At 39.0% G+C, this 25,199-nt stretch overlaps 1 protein-coding gene across 1 annotated transcript in view; it reads left to right on the top strand.

Moving 5' to 3' along the window:
• The window catches only part of WDFY4 (WDFY family member 4), a gene marked incomplete at both ends in the record, with an annotated part of 143,876 nt that overhangs the window by 64,431 nt on the left and 54,246 nt on the right, over positions 1-25,199 (top strand). The window contains 6 exons of the mRNA XM_080620258.1: positions 10,487-10,564; positions 11,417-11,620; positions 12,351-12,402; positions 13,728-13,894; positions 22,331-22,479; positions 23,593-23,713. Coding sequence (XP_080476384.1) covers positions 10,487-10,564; positions 11,417-11,620; positions 12,351-12,402; positions 13,728-13,894; positions 22,331-22,479; positions 23,593-23,713 — 771 coding nt within the window. The remainder of the gene's footprint in view (positions 1-10,486; positions 10,565-11,416; positions 11,621-12,350; positions 12,403-13,727; positions 13,895-22,330; positions 22,480-23,592; positions 23,714-25,199) is intronic.

Raw genomic sequence — 25,199 nt, 5'->3', positions numbered from 1 at the left:
TTCCCAGTCCCTATATCCATATCTAGGATATGTATGTAATTTTTAGGTTAGCAGTGGCCGATTGTTTTTGTCATCTTCAACAAGCTGCAAAAGCATCAAGGGACCACTATAACAATCATATCTCTATAAGCTGTAAATCAGTCAACAGCTTCTACCATGCAGCGTTGTGAGGTTCTTCTTAAGGATGAGTGCCTGAGCAAGGATACAAGCAGCATACTTCTAATGACTGTAAGACACACTGCTTCAGGAGTGTAGATGTTCTTCTATACAAGATATATAAAGCCTCCTCAGTTTTACAATAGGCCTGATCATGCTTGTCCTCTTCCGTTTTGGTTAATTAATCACATTTGTTTATGCCAGAGACCCATGTACCATGAGAACGAAATAGAAAAGGTATTTTTAATCCCAGACTTCAGAATGAAGAGGTTAACTGAGACCTTCTAACTTGTAATTGCAAACCCAGAAACTTTAGGGTAGGATTTTGGTCAACAAACATACACTTGTGAAGACAGCTATAGAGAACAAGCTGATATCTGACCTCCTTTGCGCTAGTTTCGTCACTCTGCCCATTGCAAAAGAATTCCTTCTAGTTAAATGATGGGAAAAGGAAGCCTTTGAACTCTTAAGGATTTTTGAACAGTTTGATTGATAGCTTGGTTTCTGCTCTGCTGCTCTTAGTGTCTGCAATGTTACTGCAGAGCTAACAGCAAAAGAGCATTTAATGGTGTAGCTCTATGAACCAGAAGATACTGGGTGCAAATTTTGGCTTCACTAGGAATAATTAATTTTTCTTTAGTAGACTGTATAGTAACAGCCCATCTCTTGTACTTACTTTTGTAAGTAGCAGCCAGATTGTTAAACCCACAGCAAACCTGTAAAATGTAACTGCATCAAAACGTCAGTGAGAGCCTTCTCTATCCCTGTGAATTACTTTCTGAAGTCAGGAGCTTCGAGAAAAGACCTCTTGGCTGAGACTTAAGTCACTGTCAGACACAAAATCTATTTCAGGGTGGCCTTGAACAAAAAAAAACTTGCTAATTTGGGATGAAGAATGAACAAGCTCAACTTAGTTCACAATAGCTGAAATGAAGATGATAGAAATATTTGAACAAAATCACAATTATGACTTAAATATTTTTCTTACCACTTACTTGGGCTTTTACCAGCTTTTCAAGTTAACTAACTTAAAAAGAGCAAACATAATGATATTGCTTTGAATAGTTCATCATTTGTGTAGCATCTTTATCTTCATAATAGAAGAATAGTTAACATCACTAATTATCTAATTAAGTTCATTAACTATCCACCAACAGTGCACGATGAAGTTGACATTATGTTCTTCTGTCAACAAATCCTTTGATTTCTTAGGAAGTAATTAAAATGTAAATTAGCATGTCATTAGATGCACAAGGGAAGTTTGGAATCAAATATTCATTTCAAAACTGCTCATAGCACGCATTTTTTTACTTTGATGAAAGTAGGCACTTTACTATTAATGATGTATATTGAACAATTTCCATTATAGTATTATTGTCTTGTTTAATAACTGGCTCAAAGCTAAATTACAGTATGCTGCAGCAAGCTGGAAAAAGTTTCTTTAACTTTGAACAAAGAAATTTTTATGTCCTTTTAAGCAGCTATCTGACACATTGCTCATTTATCATTTTCAGATTGTTTACAAGATCATAAAGAAATAATTTAGCAGGTCAATAAGTTAAATAAGAGCTGCATGATAACATCAAATGTGGAGCTGTCTGACTTTATGTAATACAAATCACTAAACTTTCTGGAATATATGGGAATAATTTCCATGTGCATTGAAGATAACTGTTTATCAGAGAAGTTGAAATATAAAGGTTGCATGTTGATGAATACAAATTATTAGGCTGACTCAGATCCACAAGCCACTCTCCCCACAGTCTGGCCCCTGAAAATCCAGTACTGGTTGTTACAAGAGATGGTGTGTGACAGCACAATGCACAGTAGAAGAATTATCCTAGCAAAATTTTTTTTTTCTTAATTGATATCAGTTTCATATTAAAACCTGAATTAAAAGACATAATATCCCTTACGAAACTTTTTGTGGGTAACTGGTCAGGGGAAGTTCTGTGATTTTAAACTCAGTGGTATCATATGGCAGTGAAGTCCCTTCATTTAATTAAAAAATGTATGAAAAGATGTTTTCTTTTTGCTTCCAGCATACTTTTAAAAATATACTTCTGCCTTTCAAGCTAGAGATTATGTCTGGTTCAAGTTTAAGCTTGGGTAAATGATTTCAGTGAGTAGAGTTAAATGTTTTAAGTTGTTGATATTGAAATCTCATCTTTCAAGAGCTGCTGGTTGCAGAGTTTTATTTTTACGTAACAGAGGTGATACCAAGAGATTTGAATGGCATTAATGTGGCTTAAAGCAGAGTTTTATTTGGTTGCAGAAAAAACACAGAAAAAAGTGCTAGTCACTGAAATAGAATTGTTTTTTCTTTGTTGAGTATATAGAAAGACAAGTATTTTTTTCATATTTCTTGGATCAAGTATGTCATTTTATATAAAAAAAAATCTGAAATAAATTGTTTCAATTAAGTTGCTTTATATAGATTGTTTGATTCAGAAGCCTAAAGTGACAATTTAAACTGAATCAAACTTATGTTTTTGTTTTAAAACTTTGAGTGGAATCAACATTCTCACCCCCAGTTTCCCACAAGAAATTTTTTTTTGATTATTCATTAATTTTTAAGTTCTATGTTTGTTCTATTTTTAAAGTAAAAGAATACATTTTTAAAATCATGTTAGTTATTATTAGATAACTTTATAAGGAGAATAATTATGGATAAACTTGCTTATCAACAAGTTATGATTTTACATATGGTGTCTTATCTCATGCAAGGAGCAGTGTAAAATGCACACAGGAGTCTGGGTGCCCAAAAAATTAAGTATAAGTTTTTATATAAGACAGCAGGGACTTAAAACTGTGCAGAGCATGGACTGGATGGTGGTACATGCAAGTAGAGAACAGGAAACCAAGGGAGGTCATAGAAATTTTTCTAAGATGAAATTAAATATTTCTTCTAAGAGAGGGTAAAGTTCGCTACCCTGTGCTAAAGTCTGTGACCATTGATTTCTTGTTCTCATCCTTGTTAGCCAAATTGAGGATAAAGCTTGGTTATGCTTATCTGTGTTCCATTAATGCTTTCTGCTTGAGGAGTCCAGGATTGTTCTACAGGCACTGAAAAACTCCAGAAGTAATTTTGTCACCTTTAGATGCATGTTATTTTAGGAAAACTGATAATTTTAGGGACTAGTGAAGAGGTGTTTCTTTGTATTCTGTGCTCTGATCTCTAAGCATACGTTAATGTTTACAGAATTCTTTTGTCAGCTAACGGATTAGAAGTGCATATTTTTCTTAAATGAAAGCCATGATTCAATGACCCCGTTGCTGTTCCCCATAATGCCTTCACCTTCACCTTCCACTAGAGGTAAAAGGTAATGCCTCTGCTGTAACAGGATGGAAATATCAACAGGAGTCCATCAAGAGGTTGAGTGACTTATCCCAAAGTCACAGAAGTAATTCTCAGAGATAGGATTAAAGCACAAACATGTCTTTCCTCCCATTGTGTTTTTTTGTTATTAGGGTACAAGTTATTGGTTCTCCCAGGAATTCACCTCTTCAGTAGTATCATCTGTTGAAGGAGTGTATGTATGCACACATACATACATACATATATATAGTTGCTATAGTAGCAATGCTTCTGTGCTGCCTGAGTTTAGCTGACAAATACAGTTTGGAAGTCTCAATATATGAACACTATACTTAGGGTTTATCATCTTGAAACCCATCCCTCTGTGTGGGTACATTTATGATGCACTGAAAAATTGAGTTTTTTCTCATTAAGTTTGCTATTCCCCAACCAACTGGTGATGCCAGGAATCCATCCATGATCCTTAGGAGCAGTTGGCACTGTGCATTAACCTCCTAGTGGGTTGAGGCACAAAGCTTCCATGCAACACTTAACTGCTGGAACTACAGTCTGTTGAAAAACTAAATTAATTTTGGCAAAGCAACAATAAAATCCACATGGCTATAACAATTTTGTGATTCAAAAGTGTCTGCAAACAAACCATAGTGTGGAGAGTGTATGCAAAGGACTGCTCTTTAATCTGCTAAGGAAAATGCTATCTCCCTTAGATTAATGCTTGTTACCTGGTGACTAATGAAACATTTTTCCTCTTTAGAAATGAAACTACTCGCCTCCTAGTGCATAGTCAATTACTTAAAAAGTAGTCTGATCACAAGATGCGTGGGTTATTGTTTGCACAAGGCAGCTGTGTCTCTGGTTCACCATGTTAGATTCAGCAAAAGCAGTAGATTTGGAGATGTTATTGCACTTGTCCCTGTATCTGAATACAACAAGGGTGGTGGATTGGAGACTTCACCCAGCTCTTGTAATATACTATAACACTTGTATTCTTCTCTATAAAACTGCCATGTTAGCTGTAATCTTATCCTCTGCTTGTGATGCTGATGAAGAAAGTATTGTTTTATTCTCCCTGATTTAGTAGGAAAGGACCAGAAGTATTGGGCTTTAATTGTGCACATCAGGAGGGAAAAATCTGGTTAAATGTGTGGAAAAAGCAGGAGCATGACAGCTGAACTGAATACAAGATAGTTTTCAGACCTCAAAAGAGCTTAGGCTCTTAGGTGACAGGAGATCCATGCTAGCTAGTGCTTGAAGTCCAGAGGACAAGACTAGGATGTGGGGCTGTCAAGAGGAGCAATGCTGCACCACAAGCAGATGCCATTTAATGTTGAGCTGCTGGGAGATACATACTTAAGTAAAACTCAACAGTTTGCTCTTTGTAAAATGGCATTTTCTTAGTGTTCATCAAAAAAAATGCAGATTTTCTGTTTGGTTTGAAGTGGGAAGAGTATATCACATTAGTATCATGTCATTTTTCTCATTCTAATGATGCTAATTTTCTGTTTCCCTCCTTTGCAGTCATCATCCACAGAGTTTTTAAGCATGTTAATTTGCTACTTTCAAAGTTCAGGTGATGTGTATATGTTATCTGTATGTTGGTGCCTTAAATGCTTGAGTTAAAGGCAAATCTACCCTTCTTCAGTAGCAGACAACCTGTATACGAGTTGTGAAGTATATGCCTAAACATATTCTAAAACATAGTTATTTCTTAAATCTGTTTCTGTCATGCATAAACTCTTCGCCACTGTCACATATGCTATTTACATGAGGTTTGTTCTGTCCCTGAGAGCTCTTTACCTGCTCTTCAGTTTTTCTGTGCCCATGGAATATTTTCTTAAAACCTAGTGATTGCTTGAATAGCTGTAATTAGGTCAAAAAACCTTACATGTAGAATTGCGAAAGCACAAGTTAGAGGAAAAAAATATGTAGACTCTTCTTGTGATATAAGATTTAATATCTGGTAAATCAGCTAATTAGAATATGATCTGACACTGGGAGCATAAGGGTAGAAGGCATTTCCAAATTGGTTCATCAAATTCTTTCTCCCTCTCACTACTGCATGTTGTCACCATATGCATCCTCTTTGTTGGTCTATCAGGCTGCTTCAAATTGATTCAGGTTGGGTTTTCCCAATCACCAAACCCCCTTTCCCTGCAAGCAGGTCATAGTGGCAAGATGTTTCAGAAACTCATCTTAGTTTCTCCATCTGTAAGCTAAAGAATATGACCTATCTCATAAAGACCTCTGAGATGTGGCAGCGAAAAGTGTTATACAAGAGTAGATACTTTAATTGTAGCTGCAACACTATATGAATGCTTTTACTGTGTGAGCATGTATATTTGTAATATTTATTTTGCTCAGAAGAGCTAAAGTTGTAAACTAATATCACTAGTTCTAGTCCTCACCAAGAGATGACTAAAGCACATGCATCAAAGCAAGTATATGGGTATTCTCACTTATCATCCATAGGATTATTTAGTTGGCACAATGAGGGATCTGGATATCTGGGCTTTCCTTTAGCTCTCTTTGCGTGCAGCCAAGTCCAACCTCTTCCAAGTCCAAAATTGTTTTGCCTTGAGGTTTATTTTTATTTATTAAGAGTTTTGGCAAATACTTTGGTGTGCATGTGTGTTCTGTAATACAACACATAGCCTTTAATTCCCCAAAGGCAGCCTCAAACTGCAGAGCTCCAATGACATAATGTTTCTTTAAGAATGAACTTTGGCATATGTGGTGTGTGTATCATGCAATGTGAGTTTATTATGGCAAGCCTGGATATTTATGGGGTGCAGGAGTGTTAAGTGATATATATATATATATATACATATATATATATATATATGAATAATAAAAAATCAGACATAAAACATTCCAGAGCTCAGTAAAGAATTGTTAACTTAGAAGTGACACTTCAACTTTTTTTTTCTACTTTTTTGTTTCAACTTTCTCTTACTACAAGCAGCCTTGAAATTTCTTTAGTTGGAAGAAATTATAGAAAATCTGCTCTCTGGTTTTGGTTTGGTTTGCTAATTTCTTTGTTTGACAGCATATTTCTTCTTGCTGGTTTTACTCTCCTATTTGCATGATGTCTCCATGCAGCAAGAGGAGAAATGGGTTTTGACTCTGTTGTTTTGGGTTTTTTTTTTTAATAGGGAAATAGCTTATAAATTTCATCACCTTTTCAAGCTGTAAATATTGGCTGTGGAATCTGAGGCAGCAAAACGACCTGGTTCTACTTAGAATGTGATTGTCTAAGGCTGCAAAGTAGAGAAATCTGTATAAAGAAATACTTAACAGCATAGTAACATACTCAGATTTTTTTGAAAGGATGGATCAATATGGCCTTTTAGTCTGCTCTTTCCTTCAATACAGATCTTATTTCCTGCATTTACACCTGCTTTTATGCGTATAAAACTCACACTTACGTTACCAATATTACAAGTATCAAAGCTGGCATACTGTTTTGTTCAAGATAGATATTACAGTTTGCCACTACTGTATTTTATAAAGGGTTGCCATTTTAAAGGATAACCACATACAATTCTTAATGGAAACCATTTATTTGTTAGAAATTTGGTTTTGTTTGTTAGTTTTGTTGGGTTTTGTTTATTAGGGGGTTTTTTTTCCACTCACAGAGATCTCCAATTTTGTTAACTGTTCATTTAATTTTGCAACCAGATGGTTTTCCTGTGAGGATGATCATCAGGGACATGTTCATCTGGTTGAAAATGGCTAGATCTAGCATGCAGAAGCCAAAATGGTTAGTCTTCAGTTCACCAAATGTGGTTGGCAGAATTTTTCCTTCTTAGGACCCTTCATGTGTTTCAAAGGCTAGAAGCTGGGTCAGTGAAGTTTGTGAGAATCTCTTCAATGTGGGCTTTGACCTTAGGGGTCTGATTGGTGACCATGAGCAAAAAACAAACTACAAGCAACTTTGAAACAGCTGCCAGTAGAGCACTGACTAGGCTTGAATAGCCTGTGGGTATCTGAAATCGTTGTTAATACCTGGAGGAATTGGTTATCTGCTCTGAATGGCTTTTACCCTGTGTCCACATGGAGCTGGGAACTCAGCTTTTCTCCTGTACTGAGCCCAGCTCAACAGCACAGAGAGGGTGTTGCTTTCTAGGTCAGCCTTTATGGGAGTTTTATATGAATTATGGAATAGTTTTGTGAGGCCACAACTGTGATTACAGGTTTAATGATGCTTTAAACAAACAAAAATGTAATGACTTTCATCAGTGTAAGAACAGGAGCTTCCTGCAGGGAAACACCAATAAATGGGACTTCACGGCAGGGGCACAAACCTGGCTGGCAGCCAGCAGTAATCAGCACACCACATAGACCTTGTGTGTTAACTTAATTATAGCACAGTGTAAGCAGCAGCTAGATAGTTTGCTGTGAGGAATCACTGCCAGCGTGGCACAGAGTCCATGCATTTAAAAGTTACCCATCTGATCTCTGGCTTTCGATAGTGAGAGGCTGGGACTTTCACAGCCAGTTTAGCTTTGTGCTGTGACTCATAGCAGTATCACCTTTGTCAAGGAAGTTTAGATGGGCATGAGAGCCTTGGAATGGTACTCTAACTTCTCCTGTATAACAAAAAAAATGTAGTAGCTATCCTTGTGTTTGCATAGAAAAGTCTGTGTTACAAGACTCAGACTTCGGTTTTGTTTGGTTACTTGGGTTTTAATTACAAATCAGAGGGTTGATTACTTAGCCATGGGACTTGCTTTGGGAGGCAAAGTCTACTGGGAGCTCATGGGGCCAATCTGACAAAGGGGAAGAACTGCTTTGGTAGGAGACTTGCCAGGCTGGTCAAAGCAGCTTTAAACTAGGTTTGTTGGGGAAAAGCGGCATTGATCCTTCCCAAAACTACCAGTCAGATGTCAGCACCTGTAATGAATTCTTGGAGTGATGCAGAGCTGTTCCAGACAATGAGTCAGATTTATTCAGAGCTTGGCTCAGATGCCTGTATACAAGCACTTGCAGTATGGGGAATAAAAGAGAGCAATTAGAGATGTCTGCATGTCTACAGGTATATGATGTCATTGGCATCATGGAAGCATGGAAAAGAAAAGGCTGTGTGGACACCTCATAGCAGCTTTCCAGTATCTGAAGGAGGCCTACAAAGATAACAGATAGGGACTCTTCATCAGGGGCTATAGTGATAAGACAAAGGGTAATGGGTTTCAATTTAAACAGGGAAATTTCAGGTTAGATATAAGGAAGAAGTTCTTTACTGTGAGGAGGGTGAGGCACTGGAACAGGTTGCCCAAAGAAGTGGTAAATACTCCATTGCTGGCAGTGTTCAAGGTGAGGTTGGACAGAGGCTTGAGAACATGGTCTAGTGTGAAATGTCCCTGCCCATGGCAGGGGGGTTGGAACTAGTTGATCTAAGGTCCTTTTCAACCCTAACCATTCTAGGATTCTATAACTGTAGAAAGTCCTGTGAGTGTTGGACAGCCTGTTAAAACAGAGTCCTGTGCTGGTTTTTCAACTGTCTGCACGCAATAAGATAAAACAAACCAGTAGCTTACTCAGCAGATGTTCAGTGCTTCAGGTATGCACACAGCCCTTCCATATGCTTTGTCTCTCTGATCAGGCAAAGTAAATGTCATGAGAACACTTTACTTCAACTCTCTTTGGTTCCCAGAATTTCATAAATGGGTAGGAGAAAGTGGGGAACAAGCCTAGCATTTTCAAAGCTGGAAACTTGTCTTTGATTAAAGTTTAAATTTGATGAATTAGTATGATAATGAATGTCCTAGGTTGTATTTTCTGGTTATTTGCATGATGATTTGGCACCTGAGATATTCCATTGAGTTTAATAATGTTTCTGCTGATCTTTTCAAAAGAGAGGCTCCGGTAGGACGTGCTGTTTGAAATTCTCTGGTTTGTGTTCTGTGTAGATCTTGGCTATGTGAACTGTGTGACCCCAAAACCTGTGGGTTTTGGTGGGGTAGTTAAGATAATGAAACCCATTTCATTTCCCTGCTTCCTAAGTTTAAGGATCTCACACAGTAGTCCATTGTTCATGATTTTAGCGTGTGTTACTCTGAGGTTAATATTTTAGTCTCTGGCTTTTGGTTGAAGAGGTAGTGGTTTAGGGCAATAGCATGTCTTGCTGAAGATCACGTAACAATTTGTTTGCATAGTGGGGACTGCAACTTGTAATTTCATGACAGCAGTTCATCAGTCTTGTACTTGCGCAGAGATCCTTAGCTTGAGAAGTTAGTTCCAGTAAAACATCAGATGAAATGTATGATTGTTAATGTAAGTTCATTGTTCTGTGAGTCTAGTGCATTCTCAAAGGAAAGGAAAGATGGCCAAGAAGTTCTGTCAGACTGCTTTGGAAAACACCTGAATAGCACTGGTGTTTAGGGCATGTCTGTGCTCTGTAGTGGAGCAGAGGCAGTTATTATGGGTGTCAGTTCTACAAATTTCCAGTTCTAGCACTAGCTTAAAAATCTCTGCATCACAATCCCATTAACTAATGTATTTATACTCCAAATCACTAATTGTCAGAAGACTTAGGATCCTAAATCTCAAAAATGTTTCTGGAAACAGTTGGTTTCCTGCCTGCAAAAAGGGAACATGGACTGTTCCTTTGCAGTTTATGTTTATGCAGCAAGGAGCAGGCCTATTGTTGTGCATCCTTACATCAACTGGGGTCTCTACAAAGAGATTAATTGTCTTTTATGCTACTTGCAGTTCTAATTCAGCTCCAAAAAGAGGAGCCTTAAATTGTATTTGCTGTTATTTTTCTCCTTTTGAGTAGTTCCACTAATTACCCTTGTTAAGATCATGGTATGTTTATCTTTGTGGTGAATGTGTGCAACTTGCTCTCAGATGATGGCCTCATCACTATCCTGTCTGGAGAGTCACAGACTTGCAGTCACAGGCCATATTCCCTAACTTTTCTTATAAAAGAGCAGCTAACAGCATCCTCTGTCCTTCACAAAGGTTACACCTGCAGCACCTTGGTGTAATGTGCTATAATGTTTCTTCCAGGGATTTGTATCATGTATGGAGCGATACCGAAGAACTGGGCAGGAGCTGTATGCCTCTTTGCACAAGAACCACATACAGGTAAAGAACAGGAATGTTGTGCAACAGCTTTCTGTTGTTGGAAGGATGACCTTGGACTTCCCTGAGAAACTGGCCATTTCAGAAGTGAGATGAGTAGTATGCCCAAAAGAATGCAGAGAGTTGATGAGTCAATACTCCACTCCTGACATCACCGCTGAGGTGTGATATAGCATCACCAATCAGATTCCTCACTTTATCTTCAGAAGCCTTTTTTCTTTGGTTTAAATAAATTATTGCACTCTCACAATGGCAGAAATGAAAGTGAGAACTTTGACCTTGTTTTCTTAGTGGCCAGTAAAGCTTTTCAGGAGGCTTCAATCTCACAGCCAGTAAAATCTCACTGTTTCTGTTTCAGGGCTGGCTATCAGAGACCAGCAAGCGTTTTGTTCTTGGAGATTCTCATTTCCTATCTCTTTTAAATTGATATTGTAATGCCCCCCAGCTTCCTGCACACACTTCCTAAGTAGAAATAATTCAATTTTTGCTATGCTTTCAGTGAACATGGTTGTTGTCATTTGACACAGACATTAACCAGATAAAAATGGAGTGATGCTGTTCTTCTGGCTCACTGCTTTTGAGTTGGAAATGTAATGAAAGCAGCCATTTTCAAGGAGGCTGAGGTTTACAACATGCTTATATTTGTCACTGTATCTTAGTTTAAGTAGTAGCATCTCACACAGCACATTTTCAGTGGTCAGCTGTACCTGTGTTTTCTGGATCTGCAGCCCTTCCTCTGTAGTAGTTCTATCCAGTAGGTTGGCTAAATCTCTCTGAATCACTTAGAGTGGTGCCATTGCTAGATGTGAGGAGGAAAGTGTGCAAAAGGTGGCACAAGGTGGTTCTGTCCCACAGATGCTGCAGTGTGGTTACAGCAAAGCAGCCAAGGACTGGATGATACTTGAGGAGCAACTTTTCTATGGAAGGGGCCCATGGAGAGATGCATCACGATCGTTAGAGCCACGATGGATTCTTGATTGTTATGAAGGGCCTTCACGAATGAGGAGGAGGATTCAACTTGTAAACACCCGAGCCACAAGGATGCGAATGAAGAGTGAGGTAGAAAGCATTTGCAGGAGGCACACAATTTCTGTAGCAGTTGCTGGTGACTTTTTTCCTCTGGTTCTCACTACCTGACTCATCAATATGCTATGACATACATAGAGAACCTACTGAACAGGTCTTGTTCTGAGAGACTAAGAGGGGCTGCAATGTGTTTAGCAGCTACAGAATTATTTTTCCTCTTTTCTGTTACAGGATCTCCCCAGACAGATGAAAGCATAACCCAAGCGTACTTTCTGCCTTGTAATCTCATGGGCATAGCGTATGCAACAGATTCCAGTTAGAAGGGGGCACTGTCCTGTTAGTCTTATGTTTCTTAGGGATGATCAAAAAGGGATTTAGAGTGGTTTGAACTAAGCATTGAAATGTGTATGTGGGGTATTTACTACTGTCTGTCTGTTGAGTATCTAAGTGCCAGATCCTACCAACCTACCAAATGCTTAAGCATTTTAATATTATCAAGAAGTTCCCATCTCTAGCACATTTCCAACTTTCATGGGAAGCTTGGATTCTGGCAGTTTTTTGAAACAACAATATTCCTTTTGCCTAATGTTGACATTTGTTCCTACATTTGATTGTTCCTTTGGGTCTTTTAAAATAAGTTTATTTGAATTTCCAAGGCATATATTTACAACATAGTTCCAAATCTGTGTTTTTCTCTGAAACAAGGTACTGAATTGTTTACCTTTCTGCTTATTGCGCTCTAATCATACTTCTCTCTTTTCAGGTTCTAATAGGAAAGAGAAATGAAACAATCTCCTCTGATGAAGTGAATCCAGGTAATGTTTTAGGGCTAAAATCACATCATCAAGAGAGTAGACACAAACAGACAAAGAGAATTAGAGTTAGCTTAAGGATTTCTAGGTCAGAATTTCATCTAATGAAAAACCCTTATTGTCAGTTCTCTGGACGAGAAAAGTCACTGTAACATCAGGCGAAAAAGCATCGCAGTTGTTATAGGTGGTGTAGAAACTATCTTCAGAATTTGTTGATCTCTTGTTGCCACCAGAAAGATCTCAAAGCAAAAAAAGCTGTCTTGAAATGAAAGCGTTGAGCATTCTTGGCCACCTGGAAAGCTTCCAGCTGCTTAAACTCAGAAGGAAAAGTGTGGACTTTCCCTCCGGTTTTAGTAGACACTTCAGTTCTACCTCTGAAACAGCATTTAAAACCAGGTGATATATGGCTCAGAGAAGTGGTAATAGGAAATGTAACTGTCCAAGAATGTGGAAAAAAAGGTGGAGAGTGGAAGGAAATCATCAAGAATATTAATATGCCAATTTGTTATTTAGCATTCAAAGTAGAAGCAGATTTTTCAAATATGATAATTATGTCAATGCTTTTCTTTTTCCAAGGCCAGGTTTTCTGTTACACGGGACATTAAAAGAGGATATCTTGGAGTACAGAAGTCAATAGTTAATGGGGGGGGGTGGGGGGGTGGAAAGACCCCAACATTGGGAAAGAACTGTAGTTTGGAAATGCCAGCCAGGTCTAAGACTATGTATTTCAGCCACGTTTATGGCTGCTTCATGTCAAGCTTCTAGTGTACGTAGTGTAAACTGTTGGAAATAGGCAGTGTTGTTGTATGCTTTTAATGGTGATAGGGCCTAGCAAATAAGTGAGAATAGAGCTCATTGTTCAACAAGACTGAAGAACTATGTAGTTTCTGCATGAAAGTGATTACACTCTACCCCAATAGGAAGGCAGATTGTGCTTTCGTTAACTGTGTGCACCACAGAAAGTTGCAAAACCTGGGACACAGCTTGGACAAGATATGAGTGAATTGTCTCTCCTTGGGTTCTTTTCAGATCCTGCTCAGTGCATGTTCCCAAAAGACTACCATTTTCAGTTTCTCTTAATTTTTTAATCATCAGTTATTATAGGAATTTAGGTTGAATTATGACTGATTGCAGCTATGTGGTTTTAGTCCCTTGAGCTAAGCATCCTTCCTTAGCAGTCACAGATTCTACTTCTTTCTTGCCTGTTTTTTTCAGGAAAATAATGCTATTTCCCAAGGTAGAACAGATTGAGTTAAAATCTAAATTGCAAATGCTTTTGGTGTCATCCTGCTGCCACTAAAACTGCAATCTCTTTTATACTGATATAGGAGAGCTGACATTAAATGGAGCAGAAAGGGAGATGGATAAGAAGGGACTGGATTGTAACCAGCTAACGTTCTTCCCTGCTCTACATGAAAGTTTCCATTCAGAAGACTTCTTGGAACTGTGTGTGGAGAGACAAATTATATTGCAGGAGTTTGCAGAGAGTGAAAAGGTAGGAAATATGAACTAGAAAATTTTCTCTGGAGAGATGGCATTTTAGAGAGTGAATTGGATGTGGAGGCCTACCTGTTCCTTTCTGTTCGGGGTTCAGGTTTATTTAGGCTACAGTAAGCATCATCACTGTTTCTAAAAGCAATCACAACAAGTCCTATATAGACTTATTGTTGAAAAGTATTTAACATTGAGTCTTTGAAGTAACAGAAAAAAATCTTGGCATGTGACCAAAGTATTCTCATACCTGTGAGGCAGTATTATCTGAATTTGCCTAAGACATGGCAAATGATGAGACTGAGAATTCATGTTCTGCTTCTCCACCTTTACTCATGTTCAGAGCAGTGCTTGGATCAAATTTATTTTTTCATTTATTACCTCTAGAAAAGTATGCCAATTTGTATAGGCTGCTAGTTCAGTGATGTTTAAATCTCTTCCTGCTGAATACCAGAAAATATTTTCTTCCTCTCTTCATATGCCTTTTTCTTCTCTGCTCCACCCTGAGTACTGGAAAGATCTGATTTTTTGCAGTGTACCTGTTTTATCCAGTAGCATCATTAGCCCAAAAGTTAGCATCCCAAAGTAGAAGCCGAGGCTCAGACTTGAAGTATTTAAACTCAGCCATCACAGTGCTGCGACAGTCATACATAGATATAGAGATAATTATTTTATTTTTATGTCTCAATGCCAATGCTAAATTTTCTTAATGCTAATGTCCAGGGGGTCACATTCATGTTCTCTAACATGAAGGCTTCATCCTGCTATTAGAGCTGTTGGTACACTGTCTGTCTATACAACATAATTAATTTCCCTGCCCCTCCTCCCTTTTTTCTCCTCACCCCCTTCTCTCCAGCAGAAGGAGACAGGCATGAAAATGTAAGGCATGTTTTCCATGCATTGATCTCATTTTGAGCCTTAAGGCTGTCTGTCTCTTCTCCATGTAACTCCACAGGAAGCCGTCAGAAATGCCAGGCATGGTTTTTTCCAGCAGCAGTCACCGTGTTGCCGAGCTGACAGAAGTATTAAAAAAGGCAGTAGGGGGTGACATTAGCTGTCCCGCACTCACTTAGTGCGCTGCGGTCTTGCCTCGTAAATGGCTGCCTCGTGGGTTGTTTGCACTTTAAGCAGGCAACTGGAACCATCTTACCTACTACACTGCACAGGAAAGTCATTGCAATGCTTTGGCAGATACTAGATTGATTTCTGGAACACAAGGGTAGCCCTTGTCTGGAAAGTGATAGTTGTTTTATAATGTTACTCAGTACTATTTTTTTGCATTGCTATTAGAAACTTTTGTACATATTCGGACACATGAGATGGCTTTTTTTGCAGAAGCAGTAGATCAAATGTTTTTGACATTGTTGGTTCAGAGTCTGTTCCTCAGCAAGTTAAATATGAAGAATATACAGGTGCAGCTGGGATATTCTTATTGCTAATATCATCTAATATTTTGGTTTATCTTACTTGAAAAATACAAAGCATTTCTAGGCATTCCTGTGAAAATAAATTTAAGTATTCAAACAATATGAGTTTACCACTTGGATTGCAAGAGAAAGAGACTATAAAGGAGAAAGCAAATGGATATAGTTTGACTATAGGCTAAACGATGCTACTGAGTGGTTAGTCCCTGAGAGAGTGGGGACTAATAATATGAGGGAGCAGTCATGCTCTGCATGTTTGAACATCACCCAGACCATGCAAAAGAGGTATTTAGATGTGTCCTCTTTTTTTGTCCCATTTTAAAAGCAATATCTACCCACAGACTGGTGCATTTCCCAGATTTCAAAGTCAAACATTCTGAATTTAGAATATGCCAGAAATCAATAAATTAATGCCAGATCTGTGCAATTACAGTACTCTATGACATATTCACTTGCTGATTTTATTGTAAGACTACCCATTCTGCTTTACCAGTACAAAGAGTGGGAGGTATGTATAGCCAAATCCATACCTTCAAAGTAGTATTTAGTTGTATTAACCATAAATCTGTCTCTTCCAGCCAGGATCTTTGTAATATATATAACTGTAGCTTCTGTGTTCTGCAGCTAGCAGGAATGCTATAGACTACAGTCATCTTCCTTACACAGAGTTAATATATCACTAAAATATGACCCTCCTGAGAAAACTCTATGAAAACATAGTATTTATTCCTGCAGTTACATAGTAACATAATGCATATACAAAGGGGCTGAATTCAGGCCAACACCTGAGGATATGATTTTGCAATCGTAATAATACTTTTTTAAATTGTGTGTCATTCCCAAAGCTTAAAACCTGAAGCCTCTATCAGACCTCCCAGGAATAACAGGTGAATTGCAGAGATGGAGGCTCAGGGCAGCTGCTTGCAGGCTAGAGGAGAATGGTGGGCTGGTAGCTGGGATATTTTGTTGCTTCACCTCCTCCTGTACAGATGGGTCCAGCAGGGACCACTTGTGAAAGCTGGGCAAGAGGACTCTTCATGGTATGCCTGGGACAAATGTGACTTTGACCTCAAAGCTGGGAATTGAGCCATGTCATTGCTGAATGTTTAGAACTGGTGTTGTAGTTACAGTAAAGTGGTATCTATGGTATTATGCCCAAAGCACAAGGAGGTGGGTTTATTTCTGTGCACAAGTTAGTGTATCAGGATACATCAGACTGCAGGTGCAGATTTACAGATTGTTTCTGTTAGGGCTGTCTCTTCAGAAGTTACTGAGCTGTCATACTGTGGCTGCTTGGTTATAGTTTTTGCTGAGAAGTCATTGAAGTTATAGTATGTGAAGATTATATTTTGCGTTTAGTGTACTGAGACTGCACACACCATATGCATGGAAGGAGATGTTATACAACGTGTGTTGCTGCTGAATTTTGCAAGAGAAATTAAAATAGGATCCTGTCCTGGCCTAATCTATCAACATGCCAATCAAAAGCAGAGCCAGCTCTTTAAATAACCCTAGCTTACCAGCGGAGACAGGGAGATTAGATTCCTATATCTGCAATCTGAGCCCCCAAGTGTGAGATTGCCTCGCTGGTCTTTACAAGCCTGAAGAAGTCCTGTCACGTTGTTAATGTGTGGTTAGCATGTAATAGATGAAGAAAGTGTTGGAAGGCTTGGGGAATGGTCTTGGTGTAGAAATTCTGAATTTTGGAACAAAGTAAATCTCTGTTTGCCAGCAAGTCATTCGAGGCTAAGAAATCCAAGCAGCTGGGGTAGTGAATCTGAAGTTAACAAGAGGGCATGGCCTAGCAGAAATCTGGGCACAATGCCTTTCCTTGAAAGAGGGGCTGGAGAGATCACAGGACATGCCAGGAGCAATAATAGAAGGGACTAGCATAAATCAGAGGGACTGGGATCCATGACTGGGAGAAAGGAGCTGATTAAAGAACAGGCTCAATCGAAAGAGGGAGCATCTATAAAGTTCTGCATTTAGGATTGGCGGAATGGTGTAAGGGGTCTGCATCCACTTGGTGGAGCCAATGTTTTTAGGAGCATCAGCACTTCCCTCTGCACTTCTCAGGAAGTGAAATGCAGAACACCAAAGCAGGCTGTTTTCATGGGAGCACTCTTGCACTTCATCTCAGCATGAGGATGTAGCAGTACGGAACTTTACACATGCGATGTGCAGTAGGAACAGAGCCTAGCTATGTGGTCAAAGCGAAGAACTCAGAAGCCAGGTCCTTGTCACAAGCCGTTTCCCTTTTGTGTGTCTTAATTTCTCATCTTCCCTCCCTGCTGCAGAAGCAGAGGTTGTGATGGCTACACCACTGCAGGAAGGAGTGCTAAGCAGTAGTAAGGGTTTTTAGTGTGAAACTCTGTCTGTGTTCAGATGGGAGCATATGAAGAAGGACATAGTGTGGCAGATGATTACTCCTCTGACTTGCTCTATCTGAGTTCCTGCTATAGTAGAGAAGATACTGGGAGCCCCTTCCCCAGCCTGTGCACCTCCACCCCTACCACAGCTTAGTGAACAACTTTGCTAGGAGGTGCAAAGGACAGGGTCTGACTCATACTCTAAGTGTCACAAAAAAAAAAAAAAAACCAGAGCACCTTTAGCCAGATCTCTGCTCTTCTGGATGTGCTCCACCACACTACTTCATTCCATAGATATACTTCCTAGTATTCCCCTTCATATCTCCTTCTGGGTTGGTTTGGTTTCTTTGTTTGGGTTTGTTTGTTTGGTTTTGTTTGGTTTGGGATTTTTTGCTGTTGGTATTTTGGTGGGGTTTTTTAATTTGATTTTTTTTTGGAGGGTGGATTGTTGGTTGGTTTTTTTAAGTGTTCTACTTAATGAAAAATGTCTTTCAATTATAAGGCTGTAGCTGCCCCCTGGATTTCTTCAGAGTTCCAAAAACCCAGGGCCCTGATTGCTGCCTCAAGCAAGCACAGCTGATTCCCTAACACTCGCTTTCTGTAGAATGATGCAGCAAGGAAAGGAGCAGGCAGACTTTGCTGTGGTTCTTCCCTAGAGAGCCATAGGAGCAGTGGTAAGGACATGAACTTCTGTGTGCTGAACTAAGGGGAAATTTAAAGGATTGTGTTAGTTTTTGGCAGCATTTTTTTTTTTTTTCTGAGAGGAGCCTGGAGTGAGACAGAGATGTCTTGGTGTGCAAGAGGTATGAGCACAATGCAATTGGAACTGTCTTCCAGATGCTATCATCAGCTAAGGGGTGCCAGCCTCTCAGGCTCGTGATGGGCTGGGACAGATGTCAGCTTTCATTACAGAAAACAAGCACAAAGAGCAGTCCAGGTGCCCACAACCATGGACAAGACAAGAACCACATTGTGCCACCCTCTTTTCTCACAGATATCTGATATTCTTTCCTTGCAACATTTGGGAAGTTGTTAAAACCTGAGAAGTGCACACAGAAACGCCTCCGACATGGGGTTTTTGCTCCAGTGAAGTAAGAGAGGGAGGGTGAGTAGAGGCTATCTGCAATAGAAGGGATGTGTCCTGGGTCTTCTAAAGCAAAGTTGTAACCACAAGGATTGCTTTCTAGTGATTGCAAATGGCTTCACTCAAGTATGAGCAGAATAAATTTGATCTCATGTTTGTAACAGTTCAAATGTGACAAAACTTGAGCCTAGAGCCCCCACCACTAAAGACTAGGTCAAGCAGATTTAATTTCCTTTGATCGCTGAGCAGCTGGTAAGAGTGAAGCAACCTGTCATGTATCCTTAAGTTGTGATTTATGAGACGTGTGTGTGATGGTTTCAAAGTAAGATGAGACTTAAACATCAACCAAACCAACAATCATTGCAGGGAAGGTCTTGTGAGTAGCACAGAGGGGAGGTGGGACTGTATTGCTCTTGCCATGATAACACATATTTGCTTCCCTAGCAAAAGTTGTGGAAGCAATGTATTTTATTTCATCTACTCATAGTAATTTTAAACTCTGTGGCCCTAAATAATATTAACCCCACTTTACAGACAAGTTCTTTGTAGCTGGTGCAACTTGGGATCCCTCAAGACACCAGAGAAAGGGCAGAGAGAATATGTAACTGCAGGTTTCATCTCTGTGATTCCTGGTCCAGTGGTATCTGAATGTGTTGCTTTTATGTGTATCATGCAAAGTTATTGTAGCTTTTGCTGAGTAAGTGATTAGAGACAGCTAAGAGTATTTACAGAAAAACACAAGATGTGACAATGAGGAGGAAAGGGCTTTAGGAAGCTCCCTAAGCCACGGGGTGTTGAGAAGGTCAACATGAAGATCAATATGAAGATCAAGAATCACTCCTTACCTAGCTTATTTCTTATACTCTTTCCATAAGCTTCTGTTACTAAGATGCAGGATACTTAATTAGATGGGCGTCCGAACTGACTTGGAGAAGCCATTCTTTTGTTCTTATTCTGTAAAAATGCTATGTTCAGGAGATTTGTATGGGATGGGTAAATGTGTTCCATTGACATGGTTTTGTGACTTTAACTTCCTTGCATTGTATTTTTCCCTGGAGGGGCCATGTTAACACTACTAAAGTCTGCAGGAATAGATGGCTAATGCTAACCTCCTCCAGGGTTTTTGAAAACTGTGTGAAAACTGTTTGCATCAGGTAATTCCTTTGGAAATCTGCCTCTTTAACTCTAGAGCAGATATGCTTGTATTGCTATTTGCTTAAATGCAACTGGAACATTTAGAAACAGCACTGCTAAAAAAAAAAGAAAGAAAGAAAAAAACCAAAACCATGTCTTTAATTCCCACTTACGTCTGAATGAACAGAGCAATCAAGAGATGCAGGGCTTGGGCAATACCTTAGAAGATAATTATTCAATTATTTTATGTCATGTTTGCTTCATTGGTTAACGATTTTAGTGGCTGGTGGACTGGATTTCATTCTGTTTTGACAGAAAATGAAAGTTTTTATTTAATCTATGGTAATTTCAGGATGCTTGGTGTTTCAAGCAAGATTAGATACAAAACTGTTGTGGTAGGGGTTCTGTAGTACACCTCTTTGTCAGATCTTTATTACTCACCTGGAATAAAATGAGCCCTGTTTTCCAAATAAGAATAATTGACTCAGCCCAAGGGCCTTAGGATTTCTAACAGTGCAGATGTGTTTAGTTCTATTTGGGGGTGATATAAAATTGAAGAAATGGATTTGGCACTGGTGGCTATAACTGGTTGAATAGTACAGAAGACAACGTACTGGGGCTTGGAGTTTTAAGGTTTGAGAAAGAGTGGTACTTGCTTTCCCTCCCTCAAGGCCTGCTAAAGTGTCCTGCTCCTGCCTTAGGTGAAGTAACAAAGTGATTAGTGCCAAACCATATTAGTGATCATGAGCAGGTCCCCTTCACAATCCATGTACCTCCCAAAACTACTCATATGATCTCTGGCACAGGGGCTGGATTTGCTGAAGTGGATTTCTTAGAGGTCTGGATTTCAACTGTGTGTTCATTTAGCTATTTTACACAACTGCCTGAGGTTTCAATATTCAGTTACCTTCCTTTTGGGAAGAAGAGATCTTTCTGCTGTTTAATTACTTCGGGAAACCCTGTGGTTTGCTAATGTGAGCAGAATTCCCCAATACTCTCAGCACAAGCATACATATCTCTAACCATGTAATGGCATGCACAAACAGAGGCACTCCAGTTTAGAGACTTCTGTCTACAGAGACAGATGTTCCTTTGGGATCTGCAGGAGAAGTGATGGAAAAATGCTAACTTCCTCTTAGAAATAATTTAGAAGAGAAAGACAAAGAGATTGAAGGGATTTTCATCAAAAATTACTCACAGAAATCTTCCATGATTGTTTGTTTTTTGTAAACCCAGAGTTAAAAAAATCTTCTGTGCCTATGAAGATTTAAAAATGAAACCCCCCCCCCCCATTTTGCTAGTAAAATACTTGTTTTTCAGTAAAAAAATAAACAGAAACAAGATTTTATTTCAATTATTTATTAATTTATCATTTAAGTTATGCTGGCATCCAAGACTGAAATCTTGTGTAGCAGTGCAGACCTGAATTAGCCTATGTGTATTTTGGGATGGAGACAAGGAAGGTTACAGACTTGGTTCCAGAACTAGTGAGGTAGCAACAAAGGCAAAAAGTGAAGGAGAACCATGCTTGTTCTACATATCATCATGTAGACTTTACATGATGTAGTAGAACCAATGCTATTTCTGGGTCTTCTTTGCATGCACAAAAAATAATACACAACTTTTGTTCTTATGAAGTTTGCTAGAGCTGAGATCACTGAGCTCTTAAGAGTAAAAACAGACTTTGTGACACTTCTCATACTTGTGAATCAGTTCTGTCAAGAGCATTGAACTAGATTTCAGAACCAGCAAACTTCTATCGTGTAAATACCTCTCAGATCTATTCCCTCTGTATACAGCCATTTGGTCCTTGCAGGTGGACTCAGGCTGCAAAATTCTACACTCGTATCTGGATTGTATATAGTTCAGGATTGTGTTGATTTACAGGTGGAGCTCAGCAGTGAGAAGTTTTCTTAGTATATAAGGTAGCATTTCTGGTTTAAGATTGTGGGAGCATTTGAGTTTTGTTGTAGTATGAATGTTTGAAAAGATTTTTGCAAATAGAGGGTGCTTCATCTGAGATAGGCTAATAGGCTGATGATTAGCTCCTGCCTCCTTCCCTGTGAATGTAGGAGATACTGGTTGGAAGTTCTGTTCCAAACTGGGCACAGCCAAGAGAGGTTTCTAAACTATTCCAGAATGCTTAACTGAATCTTTAAAACAACTGGAATCATAGATTCATATATTTTGATTGGCCTTATATTTACTGAGGGGAAAAAGCATCAGACCCTCCTACTACTAATACCACAGGGGCATGCACTGTCAGTCATATGGTGATTTTGTGGCTGCATCCCTATAGACTTCCCAGACAAGATGACAGCTGGTTTAGTACATACGTATGTCTTTCTGCACCATTGGGTCTTGCTCTTTGCTGTCCCTGTATCCTGTGTTACTCACCCCTGCCTTCATTATACTTGCTTCCATACTAGGTCACATTCAAGTGCTCTGTGGCAGTTGTGCAGAGGCATAGAGCATTGGAAGGAGTGCTGCTCTTTGGCAAAGAGCACTTTTACATCTGCGAGTGCTTTGTGTTATCCCCTCTAGAAGAAGTGTACTGCACACGTCACTGCTTGTCCAGGTGAGTCATTCATTCCCCCTAGGGACCTGCTTGTTTAACTTCAGTAGTGGCACATGGGTACGTAGAATTTGCACGGACTTTGAGGGAATTTCAAAAGGGATATTAGCACAAGAAGTTTGCCATGCTTTCCATCTGTTCACAGAATTGTTTAACCTAACTAACAGGTGCTTGTTCACAGGCTTTGTGAACTCTTGTCTCCAACAGATGGAGATGGTGGACAGTCTAACACATACATTGCTGGTTTTCAGTTTTTTTAAAGTGTTGTTAATGTTTTTTTCTGGTTGGCTTTTATTCACATGGAACAGTCATTACAGGAGCCGTTAGCTCCATTGTCTCATAAGGTTTTTATTTGTTTCTCCAAGACAGAATTGTAATTAATACTTGGCACACTGCTACCATCTTTGCCTCATGACTTATTGAAACTGATCAATATGGAAAATGAGTCTGTTAGACTTTGCTCTTTGCACATACTGTGTGCTCATGTGCAAAGCCTAGTGAGACAGTGAATAACTCTGTTTTTACTCCCCGACTGTCTGCACTGCATCTAATTCTTATGAAGTCCAATATCGATCAATATGGTCAGGTGACTTAAGGATGAATTGAACTTGGTCTGATAAAAGCTTAGGTTGTTTTTCTAAGGGATTTGCTATAGGCTAGGCTGAAGACAGCAATAACAGTACATATACACAACTAAAGTAATAATGAGTTAACTACTTAATTATTAGATCCAATTAATTGCTATTTGTAATAGCTGTGTGTCCATATGATGGTTGTTCTTGACTGAGGCTTTCAGGTTCTCCCACCCAGTTCCTTACCTTGTTGATTGTCAGACTTCAGTGTGTGCAAAACATTGCTGTCTGCCTACTTGCATGTACTAAAATGTCTTCAAACCTACCCTTAGCCTCCACAGGGTCTTTATTTCATTTTGTGAACTAGTACAAAATCTGCCTTCAGTATTTAGTTTTGTTTTCAATTCATGTATGCCCCAGTTGATATTGCTATCTTAGTATTTTTATTCATTTTTAGGGATTATTTGGATGTTCATTAGGGTTCTTCTGATTCTTTTTTTTTGTTTCAAATTAATTTTTATTTCTTTATGTTTTTCACTTCCAGCATCAGTGATCCATTTATTTTCAACTTATGTCATAAAGATCATGCTGTGGGAGACCAGATGTGTTCTCGTTATTCATATCATGATATAAAAGAGATTCATTTGATGCGCTTTCTTCTGCAGGTAGGAATTAACACTAATGGAATTAATGCCTCAGTCATTTGAGGGAAAGCTGCAGCAGGAGTAACAACTTGTGACTGAAAACTTCTTGCATGATTTTTACTAAGACTGCTGAGATTTCTTTGCTTGAGTCCCAAAATGCTTTTGCTCCCATCATTGCTTCATTAGCCTTTGGTAATACAAACTCCTGCCTATATTCACCAGGGTGTTTAAGCACCCTCACTGAAGTGGTTGGCTTATTAGTTATTAGGCTAACAATGTTCTTCAGAGTTTATTTCCATGTTTTTGAAAATAAGACAAAGTCAATTTCCTGTGTTTAATAGAAGCTCCCAGTTAGTGTCTAACTTTCAGTAATACTCAGCTCCCACAGACTTCAGTAATTTTGGACATCAGTGGATTTATGGGTATGTCTAACTTATTTACTCTAGGCCTGTTGGAATAACTTTCAAGTTATGCAAGTGAGTCAATAAATGAATCATAAATTGAAGCAGAGGTACGAGAGCCTGTACTTGCTCTAAAGGGTTTTGGTACAGTCTAAAGAGTAATTCAGAGATTTCATTTGACAAAAAATATGAAGTTTTGAAGCAGCCATGACTAGTTACCTGTTAGTTTGAATCCATTTTTGGAAGGTTGGAAATCATTTGGAAAATTCAAAATTTGGAGAAAATAGGGCTGATAAGTATGGCCCTTATCCATGACTCAGCCCCGTTTTATTTTATATTTAATTATGTATGCAAAATGGACAATTTTGGTAGGTGAGACTTGCTTCAGGATGTAACATATTTCAGTGATTAGGTCACTGTCTAATCATGTATAGGAATATTAAGTCTTGTTCTGAGCAACTGCATGAAGCTTATTTTCTTACATCACTGATGAGCAACCTGAAGAATAGAACTGTAACCTCTTCTGGGTTTTTGTGAATAGCATCAAAGTTGGCAGTGGAATCCTGCCACCACCTCCTTTATTCACATGTCTGTGTATGCATAGATTTTTTTAAACATGTAAATTGAAAATGCTTTGTGTGACCCAAAATGAAAAATGGAGGTGAGTATAAGCAGTCTTTGAACGGGCCTAGGGCAGAGGTGAGGCTTGTTGGTTTGAAGGGGCTTTGTGGTTTGTTAGTTGTGAGGGTTTTGTTTATTTTGTTTCTGTTGTGCTTTGTTATGCTTCAATTAATGAACTGAAAACACAAGTATCTGTATCAGGCTCTCAAAATCTTGTACCGAACTCCATGTCACAAAGTGCTTTGAAAAAAATACTGCAGTAAAAGAAGAAAACTGATTTCTTGTGCTTTCCCTGCAGAGCAGGTGGATCAGCTGTTTGGGCAGCTGCTGTGCCTCAGATTGCTGATCTCCTGTTCATGCACATAACCCAGCTCAGAGCAAAGCACTGTGAAACTACACGGCCCAGTTCTGCAATGGTGACACTTGAGCAGACTTGGTCTGGAAAGCTGAGCTTCAGAGCAAGTGGAGTAAGCTATTTATTGTCA

The sequence above is a fragment of the Psittacula echo genome (genome assembly GCF_963264785.1).
Source record: "Psittacula echo genome assembly, chromosome: 6".
In the NCBI taxonomy this organism is placed as follows: Eukaryota; Metazoa; Chordata; class Aves; order Psittaciformes; family Psittacidae; genus Psittacula; species Psittacula echo.
Note: the sequence above shows the minus strand (reverse complement) of the source record. Positions and strands in the feature narration are given on the sequence as shown.